Source organism: Geotrypetes seraphini, chromosome 3 (genome assembly GCF_902459505.1).
Source record: "Geotrypetes seraphini chromosome 3, aGeoSer1.1, whole genome shotgun sequence".
In the NCBI taxonomy this organism is placed as follows: Eukaryota; Metazoa; Chordata; class Amphibia; order Gymnophiona; family Dermophiidae; genus Geotrypetes; species Geotrypetes seraphini.
Window position 1 is genome coordinate 289832478 of NC_047086.1, and position 25290 is coordinate 289857767.

General features: G+C 40.4%; 1 protein-coding gene across 1 annotated transcript in view; it reads right to left on the reverse strand.

Moving 5' to 3' along the window:
• SDCCAG8 (SHH signaling and ciliogenesis regulator SDCCAG8) overlaps positions 1 to 25290 on the reverse strand; it is a 462443-nt gene that overhangs the window by 317532 nt on the left and 119621 nt on the right. The window contains exon 11 of the mRNA XM_033937699.1: positions 5808 to 5942. Coding sequence (XP_033793590.1) covers positions 5808 to 5942 — 135 coding nt within the window. The remainder of the gene's footprint in view (positions 1 to 5807; positions 5943 to 25290) is intronic.

Sequence of the window (25290 nt, forward strand, 5' to 3'; positions counted from 1 at the left end):
ACGGTGAAACACAGGTAAATAGCGGTTCCTAGAAGGGGGAACATTGGCCTGCGGGGACAAATCTTTTCACCGTTTTTGCGGGCGGTGAAAACTTTTGTCCCCGTGTCTGCGGTGATTTGGCTTTGGAGTCTCCATAACCCGCAGCCACGCCGCAGCTGCCTGCGGGGATCGCTCCCCGTGTCATTCTCTAATTGAAGGTTCTATCCTCTCACTCCCCTGTCGGTGCTGCTCTCCATTTCCAGCTTCGCAAGACTCAGATGCACAAAGCCTCTGCTATGAAATATAAAGACCCTGTTCAAGGCAGTTCTTGGGATGAGATCACTGGCATCTCAACAGCCGCTGCCATCAAGCTTGAGATGCTGGCCACAGCACACCGCAGTTGGATCACCATCAACATGGGGACGCCATGTTGGGCGGTGCCCCAATGATGTACAACTGTGCTCTTCTTGACACACTGCTTGAAAGTCACCACAGTACCGTCCACAAAGGTTTATATCCAACGTTTCCCCCTGCAAGCGAACCGAATCTCTCATCTCCACAAGAGGAGGGCAAACGGCTGACATTATTCAACTACATCACTCCTCTCTCTGAGGTCCCCAGCCAATCAGCACAGAGCACAATGTCTCAGTTGCCTGCGTGAACTCTTCCCAGCTCAAGTAGTAAGGCATCACCGCCTACCGTTGCAAACGCCATCCCCACTGCTAAATATTGATGGTTCTCCGATTAAATAATTAGCAGAACATCAGCAGAAAGAAATGTGACAATAATATCCATCAACAATGCTATTATATTAAATACCCCAGGATATTAGATTAATACATTTCCTCTGTTCCTCTTTAAGTTTTAGCTCCTCTGGCAGCTGTTATAAAATTATATATCAATTAGTGACATTTTGACCGCTCAACATTATTATTGCTCCACAAAAAGCCTTACTCCAGTTTTATAATATATTCCTGGTATCCACATCAATGTTGTCATGGCATAAGAAGAACACAGGCAAATAGGGACCATTTCTCCTCTCCTCTGTAGTATAATCTCCATTTTCAGCTTTTAAATGTAAACTTCTCTCCTTTCAAACTGTATTCCAAATGTAAACCAGTACGTTGTAAATATATATTCAGTACTATATATCAAATTGTCACAAAATCCCCTATAAACCTTCCTCCTACAGGTTTTATGAAGATATCGGCTCCGTCTGTGTTAAGTACTCTCTCAGCTTTTCGGGATCTTCAAATTGCATAGTTTTATTTCCACTCGTGATCCTCATTACTGCTGGATAAAAAAGGCCATAAGAAACACCAAGCTCTCTCATTTTTGGCCTTAGAAGGAGAAACTGTTTACGGGTATTAGCAGTCACTCTAGTGAAGTCTGTGACAAATATTAGCATAGATTCTTTATAATTTAGATTCCTGTAAGCTTTTGCCAGCTTTAAAATTTCAAGGGCCTGCTGGAAACGTAACAATCAAATTATTAACGGCCTCGGGGTACTTGGCCAGCTGATCTCCTCGATGTACTCTATGAGCCCGTTCAATTTCTAACGGGTATTTTGAGCTTAACAGAAAAAGTTTTGGTAAGAGCCCTTCTAAAAAAGCTACAGTATTATTTCCCTCCAAACCTTCCGCCAGCCCCAAAATTCTTACATTGTTCTGACATGCTCTGTTTTCATAATCTTCCATTTGTTCTGCCATCTCATGTATAATTTTTTTATCCTTTTAACACTGCAGTATGCTATTCTCCGTCTGCTCCACATGACTTTCCAGCTGTGTCACTCTCACATTTGCCAGTTCCATTTGCCTTGCCATATTAGCTACCTCTTCTTTTACTTCCACCAACTTTTCCACAGTGTCTTGAAGTAACAGCTTTATACTACTTAGTTCCCCCATCATGTCAGCACTGTCTGCAGCATCCTTGGGAAATGGAACTTTGATGGGGTCAGTGGATCGTGTTTCACTCTTTTTGCTGTACTGCCCACAGCAAACGCCATCTCTAATTTTGTTTGACACATTGAAGCCATTACCCCAATCACTAAAATAGTTCAAGGGGAGAAAAAAGTGCCAATAGACTGAAAAAAAACCCCTAATTATACCTGGGGTTGAGGAGCGATATGATCACACATCCATCACAGCACGCTGCCAAGCCACCGGGTCAAGTCATTAGTATTCTAACAAATTTCCTGCCTCATCTTCCTGCCAAAATTTAAATTTATAATCAAAGAACTTTCTTGCAAAAATATAAATTTGCAAGCAACAACTTTCCAAGTCAATTTCTCCCTGGAATCTCCCATCTTTCTGAGCAAACCACCCACCTCAAACCCCAACCAATCATGTTTGAGAGCCCACTATATAAAGACAAAAAAAATCATGACACCAGCCACAGAAGCCTAAAAGAACAAAGCCCAGCTCTCATGATGACATAATTAGAGAAAGGTCTTTATCTGCTGTCATTTACGATTTACTATGATAACACATGCTAATTCCTATTTTATAAGGTGCACGTAAATTAGTGGTAATTGCATGTGCTTATGTTCAATCAGCAGGAGCTCAATTTCTAGGTGCTCTAAATTTCAAAATAGGATATAAATTGTTATGCCTCATCAATGGAGTGCACAAATATCTAATTCACCACTGTGGGTGAATCTCTTCATAATCAAAACTGTGCTAGTCATTTGTGCATTTGGCATTTCTTCCTGAGGAGTTTTGACTTTGATTATGATTTTTATGTTCTACAAATTTATTTTATAATTGATATTTCATTACTTAACTTTTTTCTTATTTTTAATGATCTGTTCTTTATGGATTCATTGGTTTTATATTTTATTATTTTGATTTGTGTATGTATATCCTCTTAACCCACCTAGATCTTTGGATATCGTGGGTTATAAGTACTGTAAATATATAAAGGCTGTTAATAAATCTTACCCTTCAACCTGTCTTCCTAAACCAATACTATTGTTAACAATGGGGTCCTTTTACTAAGGTGGCGCTAGCCATTTTAGCGCACGCTAAATGCTAATGTGTCCATTGTATCCTATGGACGCGTTAGCATTTAGCGCATGCTACAACGGCTAGCGCGCCTTAGTAAAAGGACCCCAATGTAACTTAAGAACTTGATCTAGATCTTATTGTAAACCGCACAGATTTCTTGGAGAAATCTGTGGTATATAAGACATTGTATTGTATTAAGTGTGATGCATAACAATGAGCAGTATGATGTTGGTCATTTGCAAGGGAATACCATCATATCTCATTAACTATATAACTTTAATGGCATTTGCTGCTTTCAGTTTGTAACCAAATATCACTGTGCTCTTCTGATGAGCAATGCCTCTTGAGTAGGACTGCAAGTTAATCACACCTAACTCTGAGATTAATGCATTATTAGTCACAATTAAGAAAATTAATCAGAACTTAAAAAATTAATCATGTTGCAAAAACATCTCTTCTGCTGTCCTCCACTCCCAACCCTTGTTCTTGGTGTGATCCAGAATATTTTCCCTCCTCCATCTGTAATTCAACATCACCAGACAACTGTGCAGGTCTACCTTAAAGATGGTCTTCTGTTGCTCCATGGTAGCTGCAGCATTGCACATTTGCTGCCTACAGCCTGCTACCTGGTCTGTATAAAAAAAAACCCTCAAATAATATAGGCAGTCTTAATAGCAATTTCCTTAAGGTCACCACAATTGATCACTTTACACACAGGACCTTAAGTATTCCACCTTATAGACCTCAGCGGTGCTGCCGTGTGACAAAACTTAAGCACATAGATCAAATAGCACCAAGATCGTCATTAGTCTTTTATTTTCTAGATAATTTTTTATATATATAATATAGCTTTTAATATTCTTAATAGTATTTAAATACTCATCTCTTTAGGAGCATAGCATAGTGGTTATTTGTCCGACATAAGACTATGGGCTCCTTTTACAAAGTAGCGATAGCGGTTTAAGCACGTGCTGAATTGCCGCGCACACTACACGCTAAAGCCAGCATTGAGCTGGCGTTAGTTCTAGCCGTGTAGCGTGGGTTTAGCGCACACTAAAATGCTGCATGCACTAAAAACGCTATCGCAGCTTAGTAAAAGGAGCCCTATGTTTTGCCCATAGGGGCTGTATCAAGGTATTTCCCCTATCAAGAAACAAAGAGATATTAGATATAAATATAAAGTACAACAATAACTCTTCTCAAGCTTATAAGCCTGCAAAGTAGACATACATTCCTACTCTATACCATACCGACATTTACTTATAGTATAAAATACTTATAATTACCTACGTTGTGCCAGTTCCGTGAATTCCACCAAGTTATTTATAAGGCAAACATGGCCGCGGCTTTTTTACAGAGAAAAACGTACGTCATGAGCTCATCACTACGTATCCAATCAGACAGGCAGAACAGAGAAGTGACATGGAGCAGTATTAAACTAATTTCATCCACTCAACTTGAGCGTTCAGACCCTGTGGTTTTACTGTATTTAATGAAAAAATCAATTTCTGCTCTTTAAAATTCAATCGTTCTACATAATTACCTCCCTCCCAACTGTAATGTAATCAATAATTCTCCATTTTAGATCAGATATTTTATGTTTAGCTTCCCGCCAGTGCTGAATCAGGGTAAAACAAGTAGGAAAATTAATGTTAGATTAACAGAACACAAATCTAACAGCCTGTTTTACAAAGCCACGCTAGCAGCTGCCGCGCAGCAACAGCCCCAAAGCCCTTTAAATCTCTATGGGCTTTGGGGCCATTACCGCGCGGCTTTGTAAAACAGGCCCTAAGATTAATACAGCTAACCTGGATGCTCTGCTGGTTCAGCACTGGCGGGAAGCTAAACTTAAAATATCTGATCTAAAATGGAGAATTATTGATTACATTACAGTTGGGTGGGAGGTAATTATGTAGAACGATTGAATTTTAAAGAGCAGAAATTGATTTTTTCATTAAATACAGTAAAACCACAGGGTCTGAACGCTCAAGTTGAGTGGATGACATTGGTTTAATACTGCTCCATGTCACTTCTCTGTTCTGCCTGTCTGATTGGATACGTAGTGATGAGCTCATGACATATGTTTTTCTCTAAAAAAAAAGTAGTGGCCATGTTTGCTTTGTAAATAACTTGGTGGCATTCATGGAACCGGCACAACTTAGGTAATTATAAGTATTTTATACTATAAGTAAATGTCGGTGTGGTATAGAGTAGGAATGTATGTCTGCTTTGCAGGCTTATAAGCTTGAGAAGAGTTATTGTTATAGTTTATATTTATATCTAATATCTCTTTGTTTCTTGATAGGGGAAATACTTTGATACAGCTCCTATGTCGGACGAATAACCCCCTATGCTATGCTCCTAAAGAGATGAGTATTTAAATACTATTTGAGAATATTAAAAGCTATATTATATATATTAAAAAAATTATCAAGAAAGAAAGACTAATGACAATCTTGGTGTTATTTGATCTGTGTGCTTAAGTTCTGTCACACGACAGCACTGCTGAGGTCTATAAGGTGGAATACTTAAGGTCCTGTGTGTGAAGTGATCAATTGTGGTGACCTAAGGAAATTACTATTTTATACTATTTGGGTTTTTTTTAAATACAGTATGAAAGATAATTAGAGCTATACACAAGGAGCCATAGCAGTTAGAAATTGCCAATCTCTCAGCAATATATGCACTGTCTTGTTCAAGATATGATTAAATATTTTATTTTGAACTTTATGAAACAAATTGGAATATAGAAAAAAAACTGGAGATGAGATGTGTTTGATTTGGGGTTTTTTTTACATGGACAGATTCTGGGAATTTTGTTACCTTTGTAACCTCTGTTTGTTGACAGGAGAGTTGATTTTGTGCTCCTTCTAACTGGTTTGCTATACAGGTTTTCTCTCTCATAATCCTCTCAAGTTGAGCTTCCAGTCGGGCCACATCCTCTGATAAAGATACTACCTGGATGACAACCAAAATAAAATATAAAAATACTATAGTGCAACCAAAGTTAAACACACAAATCAGTGCACAGTGCCGATTTGCATGCACAACTTAATTGTTTAACAAGCTGTTCAGTGCTGATAACTGGCAATTAGCAAGTAATAATTGGCACTAATTAGAATCTGTATGTACAACTTTCTAAGGGTCAGATTCACTAAGCCCACCGATCGTGTACCGATCCGATTTTCCTCCGAACTGATTCACAAACCTCTGTGCCGATCATCCTCCGATCCACGCATGCAAATGAGGGGGAATGGCATGCAAAGTAGGAAGAATGCGATTCACAAAACAATTTCAGGAACACCGACTGGGCTACCCGATCAAAAAACAAGCAACTGCTGAGGACCAGTCGCTTGTGCAAAAACCTTGCTCCTGCTTTGAACCCACGGATTAAAACCACAGGCTCGCAAAAGTTTCCAGCTCTAAAAAAAAAAAAAAGTTTCCAGCTCTTCCTTTGTGGTGAGCATGTGCAGACCATCTACAGACAAAGAAGATGGTCTGCGCATGCTCAAGGATCGCTCTCCAGTGATCCGTGCGATCGGTGGGGGGGCGTGCCTCCGAACGCCCTCATTTGCATCGCCCCATTTGTGAATCGGTCGGCCTGCCTTGGATCGGACAGGATCGATCAGGTTAGTGAATCTAGGCCTAAGTGCAATCTATAAAGTGCTGCACATAAATTAGTACACAGATCTCAAAAGGAGGCATGGCCAGAGGAGAAGCAGGGCTGGTCTTGGATATTCCTAAAAGTTAGGCACATTTATTTATTCATTCATTTTTATAGCCTGTCCTCTCCAGGTACCCAGAACGGATTACAAGGATACATACACAGTTTTCAGGAACAGAGATACATACACCACAGAGTCAATAACATGAAGACACAAGCTATAGAATCAATAACTTACAACTTAAAGAGAATGTGACTAAGAAACATATGCTTTGTAGAGTCTAAGAAAATTAAACCATACAGTAATGAATGGGCAATCCCCACACTTGATCTTAGCAAAAAGGCGGTATTAACATATCTGCAATAAACGGTAGAAGAACTAGTTGAGGTACGTTGAAGCAAAGTCTGTTATAGAATATGCCTGATCTGCACACAACTTAGGCACAGATATTTAAGCCTGGTTTTCTTAGGCCTAAATGGGTGTGCCTAAATGTTGGTCATGTGTACAGGCGCTAAGCATGATTCTATAAACTGTGCATAATGTCAGACTTTTATAGAATTGCATTAAGCGCTATCCTTTTTGGTGCCAATTTTTTAGGCATCATATATAGAATATGGCCCTGAGTAATTACTACCACTTATAAAACAGCTTAAAATAATTTAACCATTAAAATAAACACAACCCTCTTGGCATATTTGATATTTGACCTAATAGATTTCTCTCTTGATATTATCCTTGTTTATTATAGGCATCTGCAGCAGCAGCTCATGTATAGATTCTGTAACAAGTGTTAGAAAATCCCTCAATGTATCTGCACATTTTCATTTTCAAATCTTTGCAGATACTTTGCACCTAGACCCATCCAGATATAAAATATGCCCATACTTTGGGGCTTACATGATGGGGGATTGTGGAGTTTTATTACTGCCCTCAAATTACTTAAAAATAAACAGAATAGAAAATATGTGAAAATATAGGTTACAGGTTTTTTACTGAACTTTATACACCACTTCACTACCTAAGGTAAAATCAGTGGTGTACAATCAATAACAAAATGTAAAAGGATGAAGAGAATTCCATTATCGATAGGATAGTGCCCTACTCAAAAACCACCCCCCAAGAACATATAGTACAAAAGTAATTAAGAAATAATCTTTTTCTAATACACACACAGATACAAACTGTCAAAATATAATCACATCCAGATGCACAATCTCTGTACTCCACAGAATACTATCCCTCCAGCAATGGTACCCTAAAGGTTTGTTGGATAATTCCTCTCTAAGATCCTGTGGTAAAGAATTCCATAGGGCAGGGGCTACATAGAAGGTGGTTCCCTTTTCCTGTATGTTCCACTTTAGCAGCTCTAACAGAAGGTACTTGTAAAAGAGAAGCCTGGAACGTAATTCCCTAGAGGGGTTAATATGGTACAAGTAGCTTACATAGGGTATTCAGCTGTCTAGTAATCAGGATTTTGTTCAGGATTATCAGAATCTTTAAGAGTAAATAAGCAATGCGAAAGCAGGAAGGCAAAAGGCAAATTTGAACATAGTTATAAAAAAAAATGACTTCTTAGTTCCGCAGAAAACTAAGAACTGAGGAGTTGAACACCTACATCGGGAGGGAAGGCACTTGCGCAAGCGCAGTGCAGGCAGTTCACAAAAACTTTCCTAAGTTCTTAAAGTCGCGATATGTCTCCATGGATGACGACACCCACATGTGAGAATATGCTGCCTGCTTGTCCTGGGATAAAAAGAGAGTTTGAATTGAGCCATTTGTATGATTATGTGTTTCACAAAATGAGTCTGAGTCCACAGTGAACATCTGAACATTGAGATGAAAAAGAATGATTGCTTATCTGTATAGTAAGTAACTGTGACTACATCACAAGAAGCCAGTTCAGGTACAAGAATACTAGAAGCTATTGTTATGACAACAAGGAGAAGCGACCATGACAGATGTTAAAATGCACTAGAGTTCAAAGACTAACCCAAGGGGAAAATTCTCAGCATGACTGATTGGATTACAGCCAGATTGCTATACTGGTAAAACTGTGAATTTAATGGGATACTGATATCTTTATTCCTCCAATTAAAGACATATCCATAATAACTGTACTGTACAGATAATGGCAACTAAAGACCTGTACCTGTACTGTACAATCATCCTGCCATTTACTACACAGAAAAAGAAGAATGGGGGGGGGGGGGAGGGTTGAACAGTAGCAAACTCTATTTCTTTCTTTGAGAAGGGACTAATAATGAAGCAAGTATAAAGCCTAAATCTCTGGTTTCCCTCATTTTACGGTATCAAAAGCGGAAGTATTACCCTCACTTATGTAGTACCATTGTTATAACCCGATGAGAGCTGGGTTATTTCTCCAAACAAACATGAAGGAAAATCTGATAACTCTACCCCTGCTTCATCTATTTGAAAACTTGCTTTCTTTTTTTTTCATATCTTTATTCATTTTAAAAACCAACATCAAGTGCAACATATTATCAAACATTATCAAATATTATCAAAATAAACAGCACCTAATTCCATCAAATGATATAATAAATACATATCCCTTCCCCCCATCCAACCACCCTTTCATACAGTATAAAGACAATCAAGAGTAATACAAATGATCAAGACAAACAAAATTGCAATTAAATAATAAATTAAAGGCTTATCCCCCCCTCCCATCCTGGATGTGTATAAACAAAGGGCTAAAACTAATAATCAATCTTTACAAAATTTTGTCAATGGGTCCCAAACCTCCTTGAATGTCTTATAATGTCCCAATTGTATTGCAAAATAAACAAATGTTAAAGACCATTTGCAAAAAATAAAAAATGAACACTAATTCTGTATTTAACTATCAATTAAAATAAATTGATTCAATTTTGATATTAACCTTTGAACAAATCAATTTAAATTCTACGGGGACACGCCTCAGACTTAGGAGTACATCTTTCCCAAACTGGGACTTCTTTAAGAGAAAAATGAATTATTCTCTTGCCCCCATATAACATCACTGGGGACAGTGCCAGTATCTATTTGACTTAGAACTATCTAATTTTTGTAATCTAACAGGGGTCCAAAAACTTCCATGCAACAAAAACAACATGTTTGCCTCATAGATGCTGACACTGTACATCTCATCCTCCAAGTCCAAATTCGTCGCCATTGAGATGTAGAACTCTGATGCTTTGTCTCAATGCTCTAAATGTCTCTAAGACTAGTTTTTGTTTTTTTGTTCAAAAATTCAGATATTAATTTATACCACTTGGCTGCCTGATGCCCCAGTAAATCTGTCTGGAAGCACAGACCAGGCAAGCTATACTGAGTTTTTAATTTACGCCAATCAGGGAACCCCTTCTGAATGGCCTGCTTCGACTTCAACCACTTATATACTTGAGACTTTGCAATACCAAATGTTTGTTGCAGTTGTGAAAAGTCAAGCAGCTTTCCATCTGATAACACATTATCCAGTGTGCGTATACCTGCCTGCAGCCAGAGCTTTCCAGAGGATCTTAGACTCGCCAATTTGAATCTTGGAGTTCAACCACAAGGACTGACACGTGGATAAATGAATCGGAATAGGTGTTAAGTTATTAATAAATTTCAATGTCTGCCATGTAGAGAATAAAATTATATTGTCTTTATAAATCCTAGGTAACTTGATACTTAACATATGACATAATCTAAATGGAGACAAGAGTTGCCATTCTAAGTAAAGCCAATCAGGGAGATGTTCCATGAGCTCAGGAAGGATCCTGACACAGTGTATAGGCCTGATGGTACCTATAAAAGTTTGGGAAATTTACCCCACCTGCCGCAATTAGTTTTTGTAAAGATACTAAAGCAATTTGAGCGGTTTTACCCAGGCAAATAAATTTGGTAAGAATACTATTCAATTTCTTTTAAAAGGACCCCTGAAAATAAACTGGCAACATACTCATTTGGTAGCAAACTACAGGCAAAATCATCATCTTAACCGTTTGGACTATTCCCCACCAAGATAGATGTAGTGGGTTCCATTGCTCACACATAAAAACATAAGAACATAAGCAATGCCTCTGCTGGGTCAGACCTAAGGTCCATCGTGCCCAGCAGTCCGCTCACGCGGAGGCCCAACAGGTCCAGGACCTGTGCATTAATCCTCTATCTATACCCCTCTATCCCCTTTTCCAGCAGGAAATTGTCCAATATTTCTTGAACCCCAGTACCGTAATCTGCCCTATTACGCTTTCTGGAAGCACATTCCAGGTGTCCACCACACGTTGGGTAAAGAAGAACTTTCTAGCATTGGTTTTGAATCTGTCCCTTTTCAACTTTACTGAATGCCCTCTTGTTCTTTTATTATTTGAAAGTTTGAAGAATCTGTCCCTCTCTACTCTCTCTATGCCCTTCATGATCTTGTAAGTCTCTATCATATCCCCTCTAAGTCTCCTCTTCTCCAGGGAAAAGAGACCCAGTTTCTCCAATCTCTCAGCGTATGAAAGGTTTTCCATCTCCTTTATCAGACACATCGCTCTCCTCTGAACCCTCTCCAGTAACGCCATGTACTTCTTAAGGTATGGCGACCAATATTAGACACAGTACTCCAGATGCAGACGCACCATCGCCCGATACAATGGCAGGATAACTTCTTTCATTCTGGTTGTAATACCCTTCTTGATTATGCCTAGCATTCTGTTTGTCTTCTTAGTGGCCGCTGCGCACTGTGCCATCGGCTTCATTGTCATGTCCACCATTACCCCCAAGTCCCTTTCTTGAGTACTCTCCTTCAATAACATCCCTCCCATCAAATAGTTGTACCTCGGATTCTGTTTCCCACATGTAATACTTTACATTTTTCAACGTTGAACTTCATCTGCCATCTCGTCACCCATTCCCCTAGTTTGTTCAAGTCCCTTTGCAATTCTTCGCAGTTCTTTTTAGTCTGAGCTCCACTAAATAGTTTGGTGTCGTCTGCAAATTTTATTATTTCGTACTTCGTCCCTGTTTCTAGATCATTTATAAATATATTAAACTAGTCTTATAGCCCGTTACATTAACGGGTGCTAGAATATATGTGTATGTGTCTGTCTTTATTTTTTTTTTCTCTCTCCTTAGCCGTTTTCTGTATTTCTGTCTTTCTTTCTTTATTTTTTATTTTTTCCTTGGCTGTCCACCACCATCCCTTGCCTGCTCCCCCTATCCATTCTCCCTTCCTTTTACCTCCCCTGTGTCCTCCACCACCCCATCACTGCTCACCTTATCCAGCAGCAGACCTTCTCCCTTTGTTTTACCTCCCCCTGTCCTTCATCACCTCCTTCCTGCTCCCCCTGTCCAGCAGTAGGCCTGCCTTCATTTTTCTGCCCCCCCCTGTCCATCAGCACCTCTTCCCCTATCCATCAGCCCCCTTTCCTGCTTCCCCTGCCCAGCAGTTTGCCTCTGTTCCTTTTTTTGCCCCTCCATTTCCCTGTGCTGCAGCATTTCCCTCCCACCCCACTTCCCTTTGACTAAGAAGGTAAGGGGAAAAGAAAGGGACACCCTGGACCATGGAAGCAAAGGGGGGGGGGAGAGAGAGAGAGACATCCTGGACCAAGGAAGGAGGGAGGGAAAAACAGACAGATGCTAGACCAAGGAGGGAGAGATACATATACCTTGGACCAAGGAGGGGGACAGAGAGATTCCTTGAAGTAAGAAGGGAGGAAGAGAGAAATCCTAGACCAAGAGGAAAGAGAGAGACCCTGGATCATGAAGGGAGAGAAGGAAAGAAAAGAAATGCTGGACTATGGAGGGGGTGGGGGGTGTTCAGGGGTGGTGGTTGCATGAGGAAAGGAAGAGAGAGAAGAGAAAGTGAACTTGGGAAGGTTCAGGAAAACAGCAGAGATGCTGGGTATGGAGGGAGCATAGAAATAGGGACACAGAGAGACAATTCTGGACACAAAGGGAGAAATAGTGGCAGAGAGGGGAATGCTGGACAGAGTATGATAGAGACACAGAGAAGAGATACTGAACATGTGGTAGGCTAGGGAAAGAGATACAGAGGGAAAACATTGAATGGATAGGGATGCAGAGGATAGATTTATAATTAATTGCTGTTGCCGGCTTCAGGCCTTCCTCTCTGGCGGGTCCTGCCTACTTCATGAAAACATGAAGTAGGCAGGACCCGCCAGAGAGGAAGGCCTGAAGCCGGCAACAGCAGCAAAATTTAAACGCTGCTGCTGCCCGAAGAAGCCAGGCCTTAACCACAAAGCGGGAGGGAGGGTTTTAAAAGGTACAGCGGCGGTGGTGGTGGGGGGATTTGAGAAGACATGCCGTCCGGGCTCGGCCGCCGTGGCCTGCAGCCGCCGCAGCCTGCAACCGCCGACAGCCTCTTCGGCTGACATTCGCCTCGGAGGGGAGGGAGAGAGAGAGAGAGAGAGAGCTTCGCATGCATGCGTACTCCTATCGGTGCCCTAAAGCGCACGGAAAACAACACGCAGATGGATTGCGCATGCACGACTAGTGTTTTATTTTATTAGATAGCAGCGGCCTGAGCACCGAGCCCTGTGGGACACCACTCGTGACCCTCCTCTAGTCCGAGTAGTGGCCCTTCACTTCTACCTTCTGTTTCCTACCCGCCAACCAGTTTCTGATCCATCTATGTACGTCTCCTTCCACCCCAGTTTCCGGAGTAGGCATTCATGGGGCACCTTGTCAAAGGCTTTTTGGAAATCTAGATATATGATGTCTATGGGGTCTCCTTTGTCTATCTGTTTGTTAATTCCTTCGAAGAAGTGCAATAAGTTCGTAAGGCACGATCTCCCCTTGCAGAAACCATGTTGGCTGGTTATCAGAAGTTTGTTTCTTTCAAAATGTTCTTCGATGTTTTCTTTTATCAGTGCTTCCGCCATTTTCCCTGGAACCGAGGTCAGACTCACCGGTCTGTAGTTTCCCGGGTCACCTCTTGATCCCTTTTTAAAGATGGGCGTAACGTTGTCTATCTTCCATTCCTCCGGGATCATGCCTGGATAGATTGCAAATTTGCTGCAGTAGTTCCGCTATTTCTTCTTTTAATTCCTTCAGAACCCTTGGATGGATTCCGTCCGGACCCGGGGATTTGTCAGTTTTTAGTTTTTCTATCTGCCTGCATACATCTTCAAGGCTCACTTCCATGGATGTTAATTTTTCTGCTTGATTTCCTTTGAAGAATTGCTCAGGTTCCGGTATGTTGGATGTGTCTTCATTTGTGAATACAGATGAAAAGAACATGTTAAATCTTTCTGCCATTTCTTTCTCCTCCTTCACCACTCCCTTCCTGTCTCCGTCGTCCAGCGGTCCCACCTCCTCCCTAGCCGGTTGCTTCCCTTTAACATACCTAAAGAACGGTTTGAAATTTTTGCTTCCCTGGCTAGCCTCTCTTCATGCTTTCTTTTGGCTTTTCAAACCACTCGGTGACATTCTTTTTGATACTTCCTGTGCTCTTTCCAGTTCCCTCAGTTTTGTCCTTTTTCCATTTCCTGAATGAATTTTTCTTATTGCCTATTGCTTCCTTCACTATTTTAGTTATCCACATCGGGTCTTTTGTTCGACTCTTTTTGCACCCCTTTCTGAATCTGGGGATATACAGATTTTGTGCCTCGCTCACCGTGTTCTTGAGAAAAGACCAGGCATGTTCTACTGTTTGCCATTTTTTTGGTAGTGTTCCTAAGTTTCTTCCTTACCATTTCCCTCATTGCTTCGTAGTTTCCTTTCCTGAAGTTGAAAGTTGTCGCTATGGTTCTCTTTCCTTTCGGTATTCCTACCTCAACCTTGAATTTGATCATGTTATGATTGCTGTTTCCCAACGGTCCCACTATCTCTACTTCCTTTGCAGGTCCCCTTAACCTATTTGGGATTAGATCCAGAGTGGCATTTCCTCTTGTTGGTTCTCTAACAAGCTGCTCCATGAAACAATCTTGTATAGCCTCCAGGAATTCTGTCTCCCTAGCGCATTTTGAGCTTCCAAGACTCCAGTCTATTCCGGGGTAGTTGAAGTCTCCCATAATAACCATGTTACCTTTTTTGCATTCTCACTTCATCTCGGCTTCCATTTCTTCATTGATATCTCTGGTTTGCCCGGGTGGACGATAGTATAGGCCCATCTTTATTCCATTTGTTTTCTTAATTCCACCACGTTTCAGAGACTCCAATGATATCTATGTCCTCTGCATTGACCATGGCTTCTAATTCCCCCATTTTGTTTCTTAGGCTCCTTGCATTAGTATATATGCAGTTTAGATCCTGGTATTTTCTTGTCTTCATTTCCTTTCCCAGTGCTTCGGTCTTTAGTTTCTTCTCTTTTGTTACAATCCTTCTAACCTCCTCTTCTGGGTTAGTCGAGTCCTGTAATTTGTCCATTGTTTCTTCCCAGCATTTTTTGAATCCAAATATCTAAATATTTTATACCCTCTTCTTCCAAAGAAAAGGGAATGAGTCAAATAATCCTTTTGGACAGTATACATTTAGCGGAAGAACCTCCGATTTACTCCAATTTATTTTATAGCCAGAAAGTTTTCCAAATCTGTCAATCAAATCTAGTAAATGTGGGATGGTAGATTCAGGATTCCTCAAATGAAGCAAAATATAATCTGTATAAGCAGAGATCTTATATTCCCGACCTGCAAAAGGAATACCCTGTATCTCCTTTGTCTGTTGAATAGTCAATAGCAAGGGTTCCAGTACAATATCAAAAAGCAAAGGGGATAATGGACACCCTTGTCTAGCTCCCCTCTCTAGAAGAAAACGTTCTGAAAAAGTATTATTAATATATAATCTGGCAGAAGGGGAACTTTACAAGGTTTGAATCATTTGTATAAATCCAGAACCAATACCAAACCAATCCATTGCTTGATACATGAAGGTCCATTCCACACAATCAAAGACATTCTCTGCATCCAAAGATACAGAGTAGGCCGGATCTTCCATGGCTTTTGTTAAATTTAACATATGAAAAGCCAGTCTGGTGTTGTTTGAAGAATGTCTTTGAGCAACGAACCCCGTTTGGTGCATACCGATAATATAAGGGAGAGCCTTGGTCAAGTGTAAAGCAAATATCATAGCCAGAAGTTTTCCATCTACATTAATCAAAGAAATAGGCCTGTAATTTGAAACCAACATTGGATCTTTATTTGGCTTTGGTAAAACAATAGTTAAAGATTCTGCCATAGTATCTGTAATGCAACCTTTAGGGCTCCTTTTATTAAGCCGCGCTAGCAGGGTTAACGCGCGTGACTTTTCATCACACGCAAACCCCTGCGCTGGCCTAAAAACTACCGCCTGCTCAAGAGAAGGCGGTAGCAGCTAGCACAGCCGGTGGTTTAGTGCGCGGTATTACGTGTGCTAAACCGCTAGCGTGCCTTTATAAAAAGAGCCCCTAGTTAGCTGAGCCTGGTATAAATTTAAAAGATGAGGTAATAATGTAATTTGGAATGATTTGTAAAACTCTACAGTGAAACCATCACCACCTGGAGCAGATCCAACTCTAAAGCACTTCAACGCTGCTTGAAGTTCTTTCAGTGATATAGGCACCTCAAGATTTCCTTTTATATGCTCGGGAATTTTTGGTCCCTTAACTTTAAAAACTCTAAACCCTCAAGTTCTTTATTTGAATAAAGCTCAGAAGAATATAAAGCTTTACAATAGTTCAAAAATTGTTTAAAAATATTTCCAATTTGAGAATGGGTTTTACCCTTCTCATCTTTAATAGCCACAATCTTTACTTTCCTTTTTTTTGCTTTGAGGTAATTAGCCAATAATCTTCCTGCTTTATTCGAGTTTCCATAATACAGAGCATGTTGAGAAAACAAATCTTTCCTAGCCGCTTGAGAGGAAATCTCATTATGTTTATATTTAGCTTTTAAAAGGGCCTGTAAAGTAATTTGTTCCCATTTCGAGGCCAATTGTGACTCCAAATCTTTAATATTTTGTTCCAAATTAGAAAATTCCATTTTAAGTTGTTTCCTAATGTGTGCCGAATACAAAATGATTTGCCCTCTCATGGTAGCTTTGGAAGCATCCCACAATGTTTCTAAAGAGATTTCTTCTGAGGCATTGAGTTGAAAATATTCATTCATTTTTAATTGAAATTCCTCAAGAAAGTTTGAATCTGCGAGCAAGGTGTTATTGAATCTCCAAACAGGTCTACTACAATTTGTTCATCAAATTTAAATTCAATCCAAACTCCAGCATGATCAGATAGAATAATTGGGTCTATACTGGCTTTTATAACCCGCTGAGTTAATTGATCTGAAACAAAAATGTAATCTATTCTTGAAAATTATGTATGTACATGGGAGCAGAAAGAAAATTCCTGAGCATTAAAATGAAGAATCCACCATATATCTTTCAAGCACAGAACTGTACTAAATTATCTACTCCCATTGGTTTTATTAGCTTACTGGGTTGTTTGTCCAACAATGGATCCATAACAGCATTAAAGTCCCCAGCTATTATTAAATTAGAAGAAGCCTGTGGCAGAATCAACTGTTGAAGAGTTTTGAAAAATTCAGCCTGATTTGAATTAGGGGCATAAATATTAAAAAGCGTCCGAATATCTTTTCCTGAGCTCATGGGCACCTGAATCCATCTTCCCATAGGATCTGCTGAAACTTCATCAAATGCAGCTGAGCATTTTCTATATACTAGGATAGCCACCCCAGCCTTCTTTTCCACTGCAGGAGCAAAAAAACTATGCTTGACCCACCCCCCTTCCAACTTGGTCGATTCGCTAGCAGATAAGTGAGTTTGCTGAATAAAATATATGTCATCCTCCTGCTGTTTTAAAAAGTTGAGTGTTTTTTTTCTCTTAATAGGATGGTTATGCCCATTGACATTCAATGAAAATATTTTTAAAACCATTTTAAATGTTTATACCATGTTACTAAATATTTTCCTGATTCCTTTTTGATACATAATTAAGTAAGAGTTCCCCCCCACATCCAGGTTCCCAATCTAAACCCCCTTCCCCTCCCACCCCTAGCCCCTCCCTTAAAATATCTCATAAACTTGGGAGCGCGCATAATGACTAGCGACTGCCATCCCCCCTTAGGCATTCTAGATATATCCCAAACTGAATCTCCCCTTACTCAGCTAATAATATTAACAAAAATATATATATTAATCATATACACTGCTAATTTGTTATAATGAAATCTCAGTACAAAGCAAATATACTGACAAATCTATACAGCCATATAATTAAATTCATATATCATCTTATAATAGACAAAAAACAACAGAATCCCTAATACTAATAGAATGAATAATGCTGTAAATATATTTAACTGTTTTCTCATTTACCCCAAAAAACAACATACCATCTTATCATTCATACACTTTCATACAGTCATATAATTAAATTCATAAATCATCTTATAATAAGCAAAAAACAATAGAATCCTTAATATAAATAAAATGACTATTGCTGTGCATATCTTCAATTGTTTTCCCATTCATACCAAAAACCAAACATACCATCATTACCATTCAAACACTTTCATATAGTCATATAATTAAATACATAAATCATCTCATAATAAAACACATCTGTCAGTACCAGTTTAGACATCAGAATCCTTAATGTTAATTGAATAAATACTGCCATTCATACCAAAACCAAATATGCCACTGTACATAGTAGTAGATGAGCAATTAGTTCTTGTATTCTCTGCTAGCTCTGAGATTGTGGAGACGTTCGAACTTCAACAAACCCATACCAAGCAAATCCTGTCTTATGAGTTATCCCAGAGTCTTCAATTTTTAATAGCAAGATGTGGGTTTCCAGAGCACCGACAGAATCTCCAGTAACACTTTAATGGACTTAAATTCTCCATCTTCAGGAACTGGATCATCATCATTTATCTTGTTCTTAGCATCTCTGTATTCATACCCATCAGAGGGGACCCCAATGAAAAAGCCCCGCAGCATAGAAGCCTCCTGTTTAGAGCACGCTCCTGTAGTAGAGCTGGTTTTGGCCCTGCGCTTTGTAGTAATCGACCTACAGTACCTGGATACGGACCCAAAAGAGGAAGCGACTGAAGCTGAAGTCCACTCCAACAACACCAGTGAGGCACGCAGGGCCACCTTCTGCTTTCTAATTGTTGCAGGTTTCCGGGTCTCGCTACATCTTTGTCAGGTAGAAACTGACATTTCAGCCATCATGCTGTGGCTTTCTTCATGGTATGTTCTGAAGTCTGCAGTATGACTTTGGAAATAATGGGTTCACTGACCTGATTAGAAACAGGGCAGTCCACCAATTTGAATTCTGGCGGGAAAGTCAGTTGGTCAGAAATTTTAATTTTGTTGTGAAAGTACATAGAATGGAAAAGTCTCTGGTAAGTTTAAAGATGTTCTCCCCTGGAGCTGGGTAAGATATTTTCTCAGGGTTTCCACAGCTGGCATTATGCTTGTTGCAGGTTTCTGGGTCTTGCTGTGTCTTTGTCAGGTAGAAACCCACTATTTCCAAAGTCACATTAAGATATGACTCCCCCCACCCCACCCCTGTTCACTAACCTCCTCCTACACCCCAAGGGACTCATAATCAAAACTTAAACATGTCTAAAAACCCACCCAAGTCGGAACTTGGATGACCTAAAAGACAGGTTGTCCAAGTGCCGATAATCAAATGAAATGACTTTCTGGATAAATCAAATCAAATGACTTTCTGGATATATCAAATCAAATGACTTTCTGGATATATCATGGGATTTTGTATGCCTCTGACTTCCGCTGTGTGCCCAGAGCTAAAAGGGGCATATCTGGAGGAGTGGTTAGGGCAGTATGTGGGCAGGATGAGGGCCGACCTAGACTTCATCTTGAAGGGATAATCAAATGTTTTACTAGACATCCTGGACGAAACGTTGAGTTAGATGATGTAAAAACAGGTATCCAAAGTGACCAGAAAACCACTGCAGAGACAAAGTTAAGACCCCCCTAATACACCCACAAGATCAGAATAAAAAAGTACATACCTGTCTCCAGAACATCAGCACTTGGTATAGGAAAACCTAGTAAAGCTGCACAAAGGTGTCCTAAATACCCTGGGGGTGGGCTAGTGAACCAGAGAGAGGAGGACCCAGGTCCATAAGGCACTCTAACCACATTTATGGTGGTACACTCATCAACCCCCCCAGACCTTACTCTACTACCATATAGGGGCCACCTGCAGCTATAAGGGCTATTGGGGTTGTAGACAGGTGGGTATAGTGGGTTTTAGCCGGCTTACCATAACTTAAAAGGGAGTTCTGGTGAGATGTTTATCTGGTACCCTTTTTGTGAAGTTCACAGCAGTGCCCTGTAAGGTGCCCCACTGCTCTGTTGCCATGTCTGGGTAGCCAGTCCATTACAAAATTTGCCCTTCCCACATCCAAATGGTCTTGTTTTAGGTGTTTGGAACTTGGACAAAATTTTGGTCGAAAATATGGTATAGAAATAGATGCACTAGCGGTCTGGATGAATAATAGCCTGGACGTCCAGATAGATGATTTTCAAAAAATATATATTCTAGACGTATTTTTCGAAAATGGGCATTTTCCCCCTGCTGACTTTGGGCATCTAATGCCATATGTCTCAATCGGACTTAGATATATGTTTTAATTATGCCCCTCCACATATCTGAATGAAAAAGTACATACCTAGGAGTGTGTGGCACAGTGGTTGGATCTACAGCCTCAGCACCCTGGGGTTGTGGGTTCAAACCCTGCACTGCTCCTTGTGACCCTGGGCAAGTCACTCAGTCCTCTATAGCCCCAGGTACGTTAGATAGATTGTGAGCCCACCGGGACAGATAGGGAAAATGCTTGAGTACCTGATTGTAAAAACCGCTTAGATAACCTTGATAAGCGGTATATCAAATCCTAATAAACTTGAAACTACCTGTCTCTAGAACAGCAGTACTTGTATGGGAAAGCCTAGTAGAACATCACACAGCTATCTTAAGTAACCTGGTGGATGGGTTAGTGAACCAAAGAGAGCTACTCTAACTACCACATTTATAGTGGAAAGTGTGAGCCCACTAAAACCTACCAAAACCCCACTCTGCTGCCATATAGGTGCCACCTTGTGACAAACCCAGCTCCTGCGCTGGTTTTGCCCCTAGAGCAGGCAATAAGATCCTGTGTAGAAGAGCTGACCATATCAGTTCTAGTGAGAAGCTTGAGACTGACTTCTCTTGCCCATGCTGTAGAAACAGTAATAAACATGATCAGGCTGATAATGAGCAAATACAAACACAGCCTCTTTACCCTGTCAGTAAGTACATCAGCTAGGACAGCTAAAGCCAAAGTAGCTGTGCCTTTGAGAATAAGGCAGAACAGGCAGGGCAAGCTTGAACTGACACAGCCTACTGTGGAGTAGAGTTGCGCGGGATGACAGAAATTCCACCCGTCCCCACCAAAGTCCCACCCGTCCCTGTGAGGAATCCCACCCGTCCCCACCCGTCCCCGCGAGGAATCCCCTCCGTCCCCACCCGTCCCCGCGAGGAATCCCTTCTGTCCCCGCCCGTCCCTATTAACTTCAGAAATAGTTATTTCATTTAATTATGCTACTGAATTAAAGGCTCTGGTAGAAACCCATTTACAAATAAGCAAAAAGACTTTATTAATTTGAAAATATTAATTGGTAAGAATACATACTTTGTAAATGGGTTTCTACCAGAGCCTCTAATGTTTATAAATTTTTATCAACACAACTAATATACTACTTTATCCTGAAGCAAAAAAATAAAAAAGAAATAGAATTTTTTTCCTACCTTTCTTGCCTGGTTTCTGCTTTCCTCATGTTCTCATTCAATTCCTTCCATCCACTATCTCTCTTCCCTCTGCGTCTTCTATTTGCTCTGTTACTGTGCCTCTCCCTTTCTCCCCTCTTCCAAATTGGTCTGGCACCCATCTTCTTCCCTCCGCTCCCCCCATAGTCTGGCATCTTTGTCTTCTTCCCTGCCAGCGTCTTCTCCCCACTCTCTCTTCCCCATTTCCTTTCAGCGTCCTCCCCCCCCATCTTCCCCATGTCCTGTCAGCGTCCTTCTCCCCCCTGTCTTTCACATGTGCTTTCAGTGTCCTTCTCCTCCCTCTGTCTTCCCCATGTCCTTTCAGCGTCCTTCTCCACCACCTCTTCTGGGAGACTGTCTGGAAATAACTGTCACAGAGAAGGAGTTCTGTTTTTATTGAAAGAAGCTTTAATTGGCATGCTGAGCCAGAGTGTATGGTCTCATGCAGGACAAGTTCATTTGTCTTTCTTTTTCTTCAAAATACTTTTTGTTATAATTACTGCAGTGCTGGACTGGAGCTAGCTAAAGCTCATAACAACATTTGGGCTGTTTGCCAGAAGTATCTATTTTATTTTGCCTTTATCCTTGAAAGACTGATTTTGCAGACTGAATGTTATTTTCTTTATGCTATACATTTGACCACTGGGGTCAGAAGCCAATATTTACCTATGCTCCCCAGTCTAGGCAATCTAGCCTAGGGCAAAGTAAAAAAAAACTGACGATACCCTTGGTAGTAGGGGTCATGTCAGATCACAGGTTTTTGTCACCTTTCAACTCTTCTCTGAGGTGTATTGGTGACAACCTGTAGCCATGAGGGCTATTAAGATCAGACAGGTGGATCTAATAGGCTTTGGGGGGAGTTTTGGAGGTCTCAGTATAAGGTGCATATAGTGAGATGTACTTCTGGCACTCTTTATGTGAAGTTAACAGCAGTTCCCTCTAAAGTGTCCCACTGCTTTGTTGGTACATCTGTTTGGCCAGTCCATCACAATGATGGCTGCTCCCATGTCCAAATGGTCTGGATTTGGACTTTTTCAACTTGGACATTTCTTTGGTTGAAAAAGGGGTATAAAGTTAGGCGTCCTAAAGGTTGGACATCCTGTCAGCCTAGACATCCCAAATAGACGATGAAAAAAAAAAAATAATAATAATTTTTTTATATCTAGCAATTCAGCTTTCGAAAATGGACATTTCTGTGCTTCAGACTTTGGACATTTAGTGGGAAACATACAAATCAGACTTAGATATCCTTTTCAAAAATGGCCCTATATGGCTCTATAGCAAGCTTCTTTTCAAATTCACTTTTTGTTGGTTTTATCAATATTCTGCATCTAAATTATGTACTAATGATTGTGCCTTTTCTTAATTTTTAAGTCAAATTTATTATTTGATTAACAACACTTTTGAATTGCACATCATTGTGGTGTACAATATAAGTAGAAAAGGGAAACAAAAAAAGACAAAAACCAAAAATATCGAAGACATACTGTAGTAGGAAACAAAAGGAAGAACCTGAAAAGTATTTCTGTTGTTAAAAAAAATCCCTGTTCTTTTTATTAAAATACTGTAACCTCTTTTATTTCACCTTTGTAAATTAAACCTTTGCAGTGGTTCCTTTTGGTTCTTTTCTATTTTCCTTATTTTTGCATTGTCTCCTTTTAGGAAGTTAAATGCAAAAGTAGTAGTTTTTCTCAGTGTCTTCCCTCCAGTCATTGAGTCAAATTTGATTGCATTAAGATCACTATTGCTAAGTTGTCCTACTGTATTCCAATAAGGATTACATCTAAAATAGCTCTCTCTCTCCATATTATAAGGGGATGTGAAAGGGTATGGGATTTGATATACCACCTTTCTGTGGTTACAATCAAAGTGGTTTACATATTATATATAGGTACAGTACAGTATTTATTTTGAACCAGGAGCAATGAAGGGTTAGGTGACTTGCCCAGAGTCATGGCAAGTTGCAGTGGGAATTGAACTTCATTCCCTGGTTCTCAGGCCACTGCACTATTAGGCTATTCCTCCACTCATCCAACTAAAATTCAAAAGCATTTTTTAAAGTCATAATGCAATCCAATCTATTGATTTTCCTTATCTGTAAGACATGATACTTTTTTGTACAAAAATACTGAAACATAGTAACTTGCTATTTGAAGTACTGGGTCAAGACTATGCCAACTTACTTCAAATATTTGCCATCACATTAGAAATCAGAGTTTCATCACATGTTCCATACTCTTCAGCAGCTCAGGTAACACATGGTGCAATCCTCTTATGATGCCTTTTTGCTATCTTCGAAAGTATCGGCAATCTCAGTAGCCATGAGGAGACTTGCATGGTTAAGGGTTGCAGACATGGATCCTAACATTCAAGACAGGTTAGCTAATATCCTCTGTCTAGGGGATGAACTTTCTGGGGACACCATTCAAAATGAAACTAAGAAGCTTTCAGAGCATGAAAAATCTTTCAAATCATTGCTCAGGCCTAAGACTAAATCCTTTGCTTCTAAGACTTACAAGCCATCTACCTCCTACCAAAGATGCTATACTCCAAAGGCTGCTCTTCTTTCCAGACCACAACAGAAAAAAACAACCCATGTCCCCAGAAATCCCAAACCTCGGCTGTTGCAAAGTCAAATCAGCCTTTTTGACCAACTACTCGAGAGCATAATCTCAGTCCAGTTTGTCTCTGTCTCTCCCTCTCCCTATCGGAGGTCGCCTGCTTCATTACCATCATCGTTGGCAACTCATCACCTCCTATCTCTGGGTTCTAAATATCATTCAAGAAAGTTATTCTATTCCTCAGTATTCCTCCAGATCATCCTCTAAGAGAATTTCCTTCCAACCATCTTCAGAACCAATAGAACATGGGGTTTTATTCCCGCTATTTCCAAAGAAGAAGGGAGGTCTTCAACCAATATTAGACCTCAGAGCTCTCAACAAATTTCTTGTCAAAGAAAAGTTTTGGATGCTGTCTCTGGTGTCCTTATATCCCCTGCTAGATAAAAACGACTGGTTGTGCTCTCTGGATCTCAAGGAGGCTTACATCCACATTCCCATTCACCAAGCCTCTCGCAAGTTTCTCAGATTTCGGGTGGGAAATCATCATTACCAATACAAGATTTTACCTTTCAGTCTCACATCATCTCCCAGAGTTTTCATCAAGTGCCTGGTGGTGGTGGCAGCAGCCTTGTGAAATCACGGTTTCCAAGTTTTTCCATATCTGGAAGAATGGCTCATCAAAGACCCCTTGTCTCAGGGGGTTACTGTAGCGACACAACAGACTATACTGTTTCTACAAAATTTGGGCTTCAAAATCAATTTTCTCAAATCTCAACTGCAGCCTTCTCAGACTCTAAAATTTATTGGAACTCATCTAGGTACTGTGCAGCTCAGAGCATTCCTTCCCCAGCAACGTCAAGATGCTCTCATACACCTTTGCCATCAGGTATGCCTCCTTCCTTCACTTTCAGTGAGGCACATGATGGTTCATCTAGGTCACATGGCCTCTACAGTTCACGTGACTCCTTTTTGCCAGACTTCACCTAAGGATTCCTCGGTGGACGCTGCCTTCTCAGTGGTGGCAGGTTCTCGATCCACTTTCCCAGCACATTACTGTAACATCTACTCTTCAGCAATCTCTTCAATGGTGGATGCTCTCTTCCAAGCTATCCAGATGTTTGCTGTTCAAAACACTTCCCCACCAGAAGGTTCTCACAACAGATTCATCAACCTACGCTTGTGGAGTTCATCTATATCCAGGGGTGGGCAACTCCAGTCCTCGAGGGCTTGAATCCAGTTGGGTTTTCAGAATTTCCCCAATGAATATAAATTGAAAGCAGTGCATGCAAATAGATCTCATGCATATTTATTGG